Source organism: Hemicordylus capensis, chromosome 1 (assembly GCF_027244095.1).
Source record: "Hemicordylus capensis ecotype Gifberg chromosome 1, rHemCap1.1.pri, whole genome shotgun sequence".
Classification (NCBI taxonomy): Eukaryota; Metazoa; Chordata; class Lepidosauria; order Squamata; family Cordylidae; genus Hemicordylus; species Hemicordylus capensis.
The window spans coordinates 399,928,387-399,940,981 of NC_069657.1; the positions used below are offsets into that span (position 1 = coordinate 399,928,387).

Below are 12,595 nucleotides of genomic sequence, written 5' to 3' on the forward strand. Positions count from 1 at the left end.
CACGTGCACCCCCTAGCTATCTCCTCAGTGGCTTGAATCGGCGGCGAGAAAAATGGTGCCGGTGATGAGGTGGGAGGAGGACGCGGGAGGCGGCAGCCGGCAGCTGTACCCTACAAGGGAGCCTGGCGGTGGCGGGCCTTGGCAGAGGGGGCGAGCACAAACAGTAGGCAGGGAGGGAGCCCAGTGGGGAAGAGAAAGCGTTGCAAGGACTGGAGGAAGACGAGGACCTCCGGAATGATGGTGAATGGACTCTCTCTCTCTCTCCCCCCCCCAAGACTGCTCCATTCTCTCTCTTTCTCTCCAAGACTGCTCCATTCTCTCTCTCTCTCTCTCTCTCTCTCTCTCAGACTGCTCCATTCTCTCCCTCTCCCTCTCTCTCCTTCTCCAAGACTGCTCTATTCTCTCTCTCTCTCTCTTGCCAAGATTGCTCCATTCTCTCTCTCTCTCTCTCTCTCTCTCTCTCTCTCTCCCCAAGACTGCCCCATTTTGGGAGAGGTGGAAAGGAAGAACAATGCATTTTATTATGTATTTTGTACAGATTTAATTGTATGTATTTTATTAGAATTTTTAATTCAATTTATTTTATTTTAATTTAAATTAATTCTTGCCCGGCCAGAACTTCAAAAGTTAAATTTTAATTAATTTCAGTTTAATTTTATTTATTTAATTGATATTAGGTGTTAATTTAATAATCAGTACCCTAAAAATTGACTTTGGCCCCCATGAGCCATGTCACGGTCAGTTTTGGCCCACCAGGTCATTTGAGTTGTGCAGGCCTGACCTAGACTAAAGGCTAAAACAAAGACTTTTAAGTAGTGCATGTGGATCTCAGCAATCAGAAGGGAGGAAGTGACTGTTCTGGCATTGCAAAGAAAATAAAGGGGGAAAAGTTAGGAAATTTTCTGTGAAAAAATACAATTGGAACATTGGTGATTTGTTCTGGAGGAGGAGAGTGCAGTGGCCAAGCACCAGTAGTTGCTCTGCCTTTTTGAACTTGGGCTCTTTTTTGCTTACCGTGGAAGAGTAAACAAAAGTCTATTCTCCAGTACCCCCAACCACCTCAAATGAAGCCTTGAACACCTTACACAAGGAGCCAGCATAGTTCAGTGGTTAGAGTGTTGGACTAGGACCGAGAAGACCCAAATTCGAATCCCCATTCAACCATAAAACTCACTGGGTGACTCTGGGCCAGTCATGTACCTCTCAGCCTAACCTACCTCACCAGGTTGTTGTGAGGATAAAGATAACCATGTACACCACTCTGGGCAACTTGGAGGAAGAGCAGGATATAAATGTTAACTCACTCACTCACTCACTCACTCACTCACTCATTCACTCACCAAAATGTGAAAACAAACAAATATTGCTTATGATGCCTGGACCACCTCCCAGTGGCACAGTCAGACGATCCTTCTGGCCACCATACTATGGACCTGGGACCTGGCACCAGGCAGTTTTATAGTCAGAAATATCTGCTTAAGTCCTTGCTTGACCACTTTCTAATGGGATATCATTTTTCTTTCAACCCCATGCCAAACAATTCACAGAGTGATGTTAACTTATGGAATTCACTATCACAAGATGATATCTATCTATCTAATTTGTACACTGCCCCAAACTTTCATCTCTGGGTGGTTAACAATAGCATAAAACAAGTTAAAAACATATACAAAAACTTAAAACAATTTAACAATTTAAAAATACACCAGAGATTAAAACCTAAAATTTTTAAAAAGCTGAGAAAGCTTGGGTGAAGAGGTGGGTTTTCAAGTCCTTTTTAAAAATTGTCAGAGATGGGGAGGATTGTATCTCAGTAGGGAGCACATTCCACAGTCTCGGGGCAGCAACCGAGAAGGCCCATCCCCGTGTGGCCACCAGCTGAGCTGGCGGCAGCTGGAGATGGACCTCTCCAGGCGACCTCACTGGGCGGTGGGGCTCATAACGAAGAAGACGTTCTCTTACATACCCAGGGCCTAAGCCGTTTAGGGCTTAACTAGCTTAACTATAACTAGCACTTTGTATTTTGCCCGGAAACCTATTGGCAGCCAGTGTAGCTCTATCAGCAAAGGAGTGATATGGTCTCTCCGAGATGACCCAGAGAACAACCAGGCTGCTACATTCTGTACCAACTGAAGTTTCTGGACTACGTACAAAGGCAGCCCCACATAGAGCACATTACAGAAGTCAAGTCTGGAGATTACAACATAGGTACCACTGTTTTGAGGTCATTCATCTCGAGAAAAGGACGCAGCTGGCATATCAGCCGGACCTGATATGATGGTCATTAGCCTAGATGGCTTTAGAAGGGGCAAGACCAATTGATAAAGATATGTCTATCAACAACTATTAGTCAAAACAACTACATGTAAACTTGCATCTTCAGAGGCAGAATGTCTGGATAGGATACACAGTTATATTAAATCTTTCCAGGAAGTACAACTTATGCTACAAATGATGGCTGAGGTGGAAAATAGTCAAATAGTCTCACTGAAATTCAAAGGACAAGCTAGGCATTGCTTAATTTGTCCTTTTAATTTCGATGGGACTACATTGACTGCTTTTTCTCATCATGTCAGCCAACGATGATATAAGTTTCACACATCAAACTGTCTTTGATATCTATGGTTACAATTACAACCATCCACTTATACCTTAGTTTATAAATAACATAGACTATCAATGTACATTTCATTATTTCCAGTCCTGACATACATATCTACATACTTTATAGTATAGGTGGTGCATGAGTAGCTATAATATCTTGGTTACTATAGTAGTGATATAGTCTTATGATTCTCATATAAAGCCCACTAAATTCCAGTTGCACATCTGCTATCTCAATCGCCTCTTACAAGTGGCCTTCTAGTTACAATGACCCCAGATACACTGTTACATAGTATATAACTCATGTCAACTTCCAGTGTTACTATTAGCTGACTGATAGAAGATGATGGTTAAATCCATTTCTATCAGAAAATTACCAATTTGCTTCTGGGTGGATTTGAGAACAAAGAGCTTTTTGTGTTCTAATGCCATGGAGTTGAGGGAAAATATAAAGCTAAAGGTCTCATTGTATCCAATTATGGGAATAAATAAGTAAGGTTACTGTGTCATTCAGGTTCAATAGAATCCTTGGAAAGCAAGCATAGTTATTTTATATTCTTAAATGTAGGAAACTAGAAACTTTGCCTCTGAAAAGTTAATGCCTCCAACAGACTTCAAGGGGACAAGAATAAATTTTCAGCACAGTGGGATATAAAGTTTGCTGTTCCCTCTCACAATGTCAAGAGCTCTCTTACAAATTCTTCACGCATCACACTGAGAACATAGCAGCATAAAATGGGTTTAACACACAATAACACTAAAGTGCCATGAATATCTGAAAGGAAAAATGTCCATGGAGAACTTAAAAGGGTCATTACGAGTGTAATGGCAGAGATGATATTAGATATCGGCAAATAAAAAGAGAATTATCCAGTCTCCTCCACATAGAATATCACATTTTATTCATGCTCTTGAGTTTTTATCTTCTATATGCCTCATAATCATAACTCCTAGGCTACCTGATCACCCAGCAGTCAAGAATGAATACCTACATCAACAATGGAAGAACATATCAATGTATACATCTGCTAGAGTAAAATATCAGTTCTCATGGATAACTGGAATGGCAGTTATTAAATAATATGCCTAAAACTGAATATCTGATCTCTGATATTATTATTGTTTACACAGTCAGACAGGTGTTATTGATTGGTTTGTTTTATCCAGACATCGAGTCCTTCCCAAGGACCTGGGATGGCTGAATTTTATTATCAGTGTTGTTGCTGTTATTATTATAGATATTGTCGGAGAATATAGGCTGTTCCCGGTAAAGTTGCTTTTTGTAATTGGCTAATGGTGATTTCTGTGGCCCCTATGGTGTTGAGGTGCTCTTCAAGTTGTTTTGGAATTGCACCTAGGGCGCCAGTTACCACTGAGATTATTTTGGTTTTCTTCTGCCACAGCCTTTCAATATCAATTTTTAGATCTTTGTATTTTGTGATTTTTTCTATTTCTTTTTCTTCCATTCTGCTATCCCGCCGTATTGCTATGTCGATTATTTTAACTTGTTTTTCTTTCTTCTCGTCTACAGTTTCTTTCTTCTCGTCTACAATACAATCTGGTGTATTGTGTGGCAGATGTTTGTCTGTTTGTAGTCAGAAGTCCCATATTATTTTTGCATCTTCATTTTTGACAAGTTTTTCAATTTTATGGTCCCACCAATCTTTGGCTACAGGTAGCTTGTATTTTTTGCAGATGTTCCAGTGTATCATCCCTGCTACCTTGTCTTGCCTTTGTTTGTAGTCAGTCTGTGCGATCTTTTTACAACAGCTGATTAGGTGGTCCACTGTTTCATCTGCTTCTTTACAAAGGCGGCACTTGCTGTTTGTGGTGGATTTTTCGACTTTTGCTCTGATTGCATTTGTTCTTAGTGCCTGTTCTTGTGCAGCCAGTATTAAACCCTCTGTTTCTTTCTTCAAGTTGCCATTCTTAAGCCATTGCCAGGTCTTGGTGATGTCTGATTTTCCACTTATATTGTGCAAATATTGACCGTGCAGTGGCTTATTTTTCCATTTTTTCTGCTCGGTTCTTGACTTGTTCTTTCTTGTAGGCCTGCTTTGTTTTATTGGTGTTGAATAGTTTTGCATTATTGACCATTTGAAGTGCATCATCTTCATTGTCCTTGATATATTCTTCAAGGCCTCTTTTCTCCTCCTCTACTGTTTGATGGACTTGCAGCATTCCTCTTCCACCTGAGCTGCGAGGGAGGTATAACCTATCGACATCACTGCGGGGGTGCAGAGCATGATTGATGGTCATGATTTTTCTTGTCTTACGATCCAGCGTCTCTAGCTCTGCCTGGGTCCAGTCTATTATTCCTGCAGTGTATCTGATAACAGGTATAGCCCAGGTGTTTATGGCTTGTATGGTGTTCCCGCCATTGAGTTTGGACTTGAGGATTTTTCTAACTCTCCTGATGTATTCACTTCCCATTTTTCTTTTAACTTCAGTGTGTGCGATGTTATCAGCCTGGAGAATGCCCAAGTATTTGTAATGTTCTTTCTCTTCCAGGTTCTTGATCTTGCTTCCATTGGGCAGTTCTATTCCTTCTGTTTTTCTTATTTTTCCTCTGTTCATTATTAATGCAGCACACTTGTCTAATCCAAACTCCATTGCTATATCGCTACTGAATATACGGACAGTGTTTAGCAGTGATTCGATTTCTGACTGGGACTTTCCATACAACTTCAGATCATACATGTACAGCAGATGGTTGATTTTACTGGATGTTTTAGATGTTTGGTATCCGAGGCCTGTTTTGTTTAGTATTTGTGAAAGTGGGGTCATGGCGATTACAAGCAACAGAGGGGATAGTGAGTCCCCTTGGAAAATGCCTCTTCTAATGCTAACCTGTCCAAGTGTCTCGCCATTGATTGTTAACTGTGTACTCCACATGCTCATTGCTTTTTAAATAAATATCTGAATGTTTTTGCTGACACCAGTTGTTTCTAAACATTTTAGTATCCATGTGTGAGACAATGAATTGAAGGCTTTCTTATAGTCAATCCATGCAACACTTAGATAGGTTTTTCTTCTCTTCCAATTTTCTAAAATCACTTTGTCAATCAGCAGCTGGTCTTTTGTGCCTCTGGTGTTCTGGCAATTTCCTTTCTGTTCAACTGGAAGCTGTTTGTTAGTTAAGCTGTTTGTTAGTTAATAAGTGTTGCATCACTTCATCTGCTATTATTCCAGTTAATAATTTGAACATGGTTGGCAGACAGGTTATCGGTCTATAATTACTTGGAACTGCACCTTTTGCTGGGTCTTTCATGATGAGATGAGTTTTCCCAGTTGTTAGCTATTGTTCAATATCACCTCCTTGCAAAATGTGAGCTGTTTTGATAGTTGTTTATGAAGGCTTGTTAGGTGTTTAAGCCAAAAGCCATGCAGTTCATCGTCGCCTGGAGCAGTCCAATTTTTAATTTTCTTTGCTCTTTCACTTATTAATTCTGGTGTTATTATTAGATCTTGCATTTGTTGGTTACATTTTTTGACCTCTTTCATCCAGCCTGCTTTTTTATTATAATCTATTGGATTGTCCCATAATTTCCCCCAGAATTGCACTGTTTCTTCTTTATTTGGTGTTTCTAGGTTTCTTGCAGTTTCTCCTTCTATGCTTTGGTAGAAACGTCTCTGATTCGACTGGAATTGGAGATTCTGCCTGTGTTGTGTAGTTCTGGCTTCGTATCTGCTAATCTTCTTTGACACTGCTGTTATTTGCTGCTTTATTATTTCCAGGACTTCTCTAATTTTCCTTGAATCTAGGTGGTATTTTTGGATCAGATACTGTTTGGTGTTTTCATTCTTCAGCTTCTTGTCTTTCATATCTTTCAATTTACTAGCATCTGATCTAAGCCTGGAGATTATATTTTCTAATCTAATCTTCCATTTAGGTGATGTACTACTTTCTTTTTTGACAGGTCCATTGATCTTATATCCGAGCTCTTGTGTTGTTATTGTTGCTGCACTGTACATTAGTTGGTTTGTTTCTTGCAAATTATTGGTTGTTATTTCTGCAAGTGCAGCATTGACATCTTTTAATGCCTGAGCAAGTTGTTTTTTGGCAACTGTTTTTAGAGCTGGAAGTCGAACCCTGGTGGTTGTTTGGTTCATGTGCTCAGTTATTTTTTGCTTTAGTTCTTGTTGCTTTTCTGTTAAACGGCATTTGGATTTTTGAGGTGAAGGCAAAGGGGAGGTTGCCTGGTTTTGATTTTGAAACAGTTCAGCAATGGTGGTATCCTCTATTTCCAACACCTCCTCCATCTGCGCCTGAGCAACTGCTTCAGTTGGTGGTAATTCTTCTTCCATATCTCGAGCCTGTGTTGCTCTTTGCAGTTCTTCCAGCTCAACTCCTGTGAATACTTTATTTCTTATTATGAATCTTCTCTGTTCTGCTAGCCTTTGTTCTGTTATTTCTGTATCTGGATGCTTCTCTTTCCAAATTTGGTACATTCTTTTTAAATAACCTCTTCTAGTTGGACTAGACTTGTAATAGCAGATCATTATTTCCTTGTTGGCATTTTTTGTATATATTTTTTTCGGTTAAGCGACGTTTCTTCCAGTAACTTTGCTGTCTTCAGCCCTGGTTGCTCAACTGAAGATCTTGAGTCCTGTTGCCCACTTGCCACTAGATGTCCAGGGACTCCAGCCCCTGGCGCGGTCCTTGTTGACCCGGGCGACGACCGATCCAGTATAGATTTATTAAAGTTATGTCTCACCATATTGTTGATGGGAGAGGCACTCTTTGTCTGGCTCCTCTGGTGAGACCTGTCCAGTATGGTTGGATCTCTGGCATAGCTCTCACCTTCCTCAGAGCACGCAAGCCCCACAACCACGCCAAGGTAGTGCCTCACTGGGGGTATTATTATTATTACATTTATATCCCGCTCTTCCTCCAAGGAGCCCAGAGTAGTGTACTACATACTTGAGTTTGTCTTTCACAACAACCCTGTGAAGTAGGTTAGGCTGAGAGAGAAGTGACTGGCCCAGAGTCACCCAGCTAGTTTCATGGCTGAATGGGGATTTGAACTCGGGTCTCCCCGGTCCTCGTCCAGCACTTTATCAACTACACCACCCATGGCTGTCATGGTTGTTGTAGGTGGGCTAAGTGTGTGCTCTTATGCCATACTCTTCATATTCTAATGTGCAAGGGATGAGAGGAAGGGTTAGAAGATGTAGGGAAGATAGATCCTAGTCAATCAATGGGATTTAGGCTAGCCATCAACCTCTATTAGCACTGCTTGTTTAAACACAGAATATGTTTATTATTTGGCAGCAGCTTTAAAAATAGCTGGTACAACAGTGTGCACACCAATTTTCTCAGAAACAGGATAGTTCTGATTCCCTAGCTAAACCACGGAACAAATAATTTGGGAGGAGGTGGAGAGCTCTTTATGTACAGCCAATTACTGAATCCCAGGAGTGACTTCACCTCTGAGCTCAGCCCACTCTTCTCAGCAGGTGAGCACAAGACCGAGCAGCATGGCAGCAACACCACAGTCAAGGTGGCCAGAAGCAGTGCAGCATGGCCAGCAGCAGTGGGGGCTCTTCCATGAGGCAGTCACCTCAGGTGTGGGTGTGAGGAGAGCTACAGTAGGGGAGCATCTGTTTTGGAACACTCCTGGATGTAAGCAGTGCATTATTTTTAGAATGTGAGCCCTTTGGGGACAGGGAGCCATCTTTTTTGTTTGTTATTTCTCTTTGTAAACCGCCCTGAGCCATTTTTGGAAGTGCGGTATAGAAATCAAATTATTGTTGTTGTTGTTATTATTATTATTGCTTATATATTTATTATTTATTTTATTTATTTATCTCGGAAGAGCTTAAAAATGGGCAAATAAACGATGGACTTAATGTCAGAGCAATTTGTAGCCACATCTTTGCTAGTTGCAGGTGGGCATGTGGGGACAGGTATCGTCAGCTCAAAAGCAGTTAATTTAATGATAATATTTTATAGAGCTCCTGAATTGTATATCCCCTCCCAGTTTTGGGAGTTGAGCTGTGCTTTGAGTTGTAATAGTCCTATAAGCAGGAATACGCTGCCCCTTTTATCTTAAATTATTTTAGTAGCATTTTAGTAGTATTTCCAGTGATTTTGTGCTGAGGAGGACTTTTTGGATTTTATTGGGTGCTACTGATCCCACAGAATGCTGATTATCTTCTCTTTTATATTTGTTCTGACTTCACGCTGGTCTCCGACCGAAACAAAGTGTCTGACTGTGTCCTTTTTAGCTTATATGTATTTTAGCTACTCTGTTTGTGCTTTATAGTATATTTTAAACATTTCGTAATTTTTAGATTCCTCCCTTCTCAGCCTTATCTGCTATATCAATCTTATTCTCCGTAATACTGTAACATTTCCCCCCCTTCTATATAGCATTTATTGTATAGTATTACTGTTTTATAACCTGTGCTGGTCTATGACCGTAATAAAGATTGACTGATTTATTTATTAGATTTTTATACCGCCTTTCCGAAATGGCTCAGGGCGGTTTACAATTAAAAACAGAAACCATTAAAACAGAGATATAAATATTAACACCAATTAAAAAACATCTTAAAAAACAATTAAACTATCATAACAATTAAAACCCTGAAAACCAGGTTAGCATTAAAACAATTAAAACTAATTAAAAACCCTTGAAAGGCCAAGCCAAACAGATGGGTTTTTAGGGCTCTCCTGAAGGTCGGTAAGGAATTAAGATTATGAATTTCTGCTGGGAGTGCATTCCACAGCCCAGGAGCAGCCACAGAGAAGGCCCGCCTCTGAGTCGCCACCAAACGAACCGGTGGTAACTGGAGATGGACCTCCTCAGATGACCTTAACATGCAGTGGGGATCATGTAAAAGAAGGCGCTCTCTAAGATATCCTGGACCCAAGCTGTTCAGGGCTTTAAAGGTAATAACCAGCACTTTGTATTTTGCCAGGAAACATATCGGCAGCCAGTGTAATTGTTTCGAGACAGGCATAATATGGTCTCTCCGGGTTGCCCCAGAGACCAATCTGGCTGCTGCATTCTGAACTAACTGAAGTTTCCGGACTACGTACAAAGGCAGCCCCATGTAGAGCGCATTGCAATAGTCAAGCCGGGAGGTTACCAGCTGATGCACCACTGTTTTGAGGTCATCCTCTTCAAGGAATGGGCACAGCTGTCGGATCAGCCGAAGCTGATAGAAAGCACTCCTGGCCTTGGCCTCCACCTGAGATACCAGGGTGAGGCCTGGTCCTGAGTCCAGGAGTACTCTCAAGCTGCTCACCTGCTCCTTCTGGGGGAGTGTAACCCTATCCAGCACAAGAAGATCTAACTCACCCCTCAGATTCTGAGCCCCCACAATGAGCACCTCCGTCTTGCTTCGATTCAGCTTCAATTTGTTCTCCCTCATTCAGCCCATTACTGCCTGTAGGCAGGCATTTAGAGAATGAGTGCCATTTCCTGAAGATGAAAAGGAGAAGTAGATTTGGGTGTCATCAGCATACTGATAACACCCAGCACCAAACCTCCTGATGACCTCACCCAGCGGTTTCATGTAGATATTGAAAAGCATTGGTGACAGAATGGAGCCCCGAGGGACTCCATACAACAGCTCTTGTTTTGAGGAGCAACTGTCACTAAGCTCCAACATCTGGAATCTACCCGAGAGATAGGAACGGAACCACTGCAAGGCAGTGCCCCCTATCCCCAACTCCCCCAGGAGATCCAGAAGGATACCATGGTCGATGGTATCGAACGCCGCCGAGAGATCCAGAAGAACCAGCAGAGTCACACTACCTCTGTCGATTCCCCAGTAAAGGTCATCTATCAGGCCGACCAAGGCTGTCTCAACCCCATAGCCAGCTCTAAAGCCAGTTTGAAATGGGTCTAGATAATCAGTTTCCACCAAGACTGCCTGGAGCTGGTCGGCCACCACCCTTTCAATCACTTTGCCCAACCAAGGGAGATTAGAGATTGGCCTGTAATTATCCATCGCTAAGGAGTCCAGGGACGGCTTCTTTAAGAGCAGTCTAACCACTACCCTCCCTCAGTGATGCATTTATTATTAACTCCTGCTAACTTGACAAAGAGGCACCTTTGAATATGGTGATTCTCTTTATTTAGCAGGGGGAGAGTAACTGGCCCTCTCCACCCCCAGCACAGTACCTCCAGTGACTGTTACTGGTGTCTGTCTTTTTTTTTTTTTAGATTGTGAGCCCTTTGGGGACAGGGATTTATCTTATTTATTATTTCTCTTTGTAAACTGCCCTGAGCCATTTTTGGAAGAGCGGTGTAGAAATCGAATTATTATTATTATTATTATTATTATTATTAATAATAATAATAATAATAATAATAATGTTAACTAGGCCACGTCCAACAACCTCCCTGCTAGACAGAAGTAGCCAAGTCAGGCAAGGATCCAGAGGGTTGTCCTAAAAGTGAAAGGGTCTTCCTAAGAGCATTCAGCTGCTGTTGAATGCTCTATCCAAGAAGAAAGAGATTGCTTATTCCAGGAGCCAAACAAATACTTGGTTATAGGCTCCCTCTCAGGCCAATACTTCTTTGAAACCTACCTCCACAATCTCATTCAAATCCACAACATACCCAAACTGCATGGAGGGAACCACACAATTGCTCTGCTGGTTTGGATTATGTATTAATTTCTATTCTATCAAATGGCCTCCTAAGGCCCTTCCAAATACCACAAGCTTATTAAAACATCATTTACAGAATACACATTTGCAAAAAAGATGCCCATCTTACCGGTTACCACATGGATGTGTCTGGGCTTCAGGAAACAAGGGAGCAGTCTTTAAGACACTGACTGGATTAAGCAAAGGTGGCTTTTCTTCCTGGAACAAAAGAAACATGTAGAACAGGAGTTTCAAAAGTGAAACACAATGGACTACTCCTGCCCATCAAATCCTACTGCAGTCAAATGCCGAGAGTTTCTAAAATTGTACTCTAAAATTCTAGTCTCCAATACCATTTTATCTACTAGTATAGCACCTACCCTCCCATACTATGATGGAAGACAGAAATTCCTGACATCATATGATAATGTGTTCAAGATTTTAAAACCAATGTCAAAGCCAACGTTTCATGTTTTCAAAATGGATCAGTATGTGTTGGGTGACTAGAATCATGTAAGGGGCTTAGAATTTTACACAGGATAAGATGGAGGTTATTAAGGTCCCTGATTATGTTCATGAGCAGCTCATTCATGTGCAAAAATAAGATGGAGAACAACTTGGCCCACATTCTTGTCTGTATTATTTGTTATAGCCAGATACCTCAACCACATCTGCAGCTAACAGGTGTAGAACTGATTTGAAATAGTTGGGTTGAAGAGACCACAATACCTCCAAATGTGTTGCCTCCTCAGACCACCAGACTTCAAAGTCTCTCTGCAATTTCACCTTTGCTTTTTCCATAAGAAGCTGCAAGTGTTCAATCTCTATCTTCAGCCCTTTCAAGCGATTAAACATTGTTTTATACCTATAGTAAGGAAAAGGGAGAAAAGTTCACTAAAGATGAATAATTTTGATGTCTCTATGAAGAAATACTGCCAGGTATTGTGCCAGCCAGGCTAGCTACAAACCCCAGGAACATGGTATTTCATTAATAGGAATCATTCTCCACATGGAACTAATTCAACACAGAGTATGTTTTTCAAGTTACTATTCAAACACATTTCTCAGTAATCTTGTTTGATGACATATGCCCTATTAACATATATGGTCCTCCAAGGATAACTTTTGAATGAATTTGTAGAGGGGAATTGGCCTACCCTTATCGCTCCTTTTGCTGCTGCCACCTGTTTTATAGCAACAATTGTGGTGCTCCTCATGTGGCAGTTATCATTTCTCTCTCAATACATATTTCGAAAGATCTTTGTGGTGATATAACATACTCGTGAAAGTTTTTTGGGGGGGGGACTTCAACTGCCAGCCAGCCACAGCCACCACCCCCACCCCCACCCCCACCCCCACCAGGGAGAGCATCACGACTGCCTG

At 41.4% G+C, this 12,595-nt stretch overlaps 1 protein-coding gene across 4 annotated transcripts in view; it reads right to left on the reverse strand.

Annotated features, from left to right (window-relative positions):
* Window positions 1–12,595, reverse strand: part of KIF6 (kinesin family member 6) — a 352,942-nt gene that overhangs the window by 15,089 nt on the left and 325,258 nt on the right. For 2 of the 4 annotated variants that reach the window (XM_053305319.1, XM_053305322.1), the window contains 3 exons: window positions 11,942–12,077; window positions 11,343–11,431; window positions 9,915–10,037 (listed from right to left, as the gene is read on the reverse strand). In XM_053305319.1, the coding sequence (XP_053161294.1) occupies window positions 9,915–10,037; window positions 11,343–11,431; window positions 11,942–12,077 (348 nt within the window). The remainder of the gene's footprint in view (window positions 1–9,914; window positions 10,038–11,342; window positions 11,432–11,941; window positions 12,078–12,595) is intronic. The other 2 variants (XM_053305332.1, XM_053305339.1) reach the window with 1 other exon arrangement.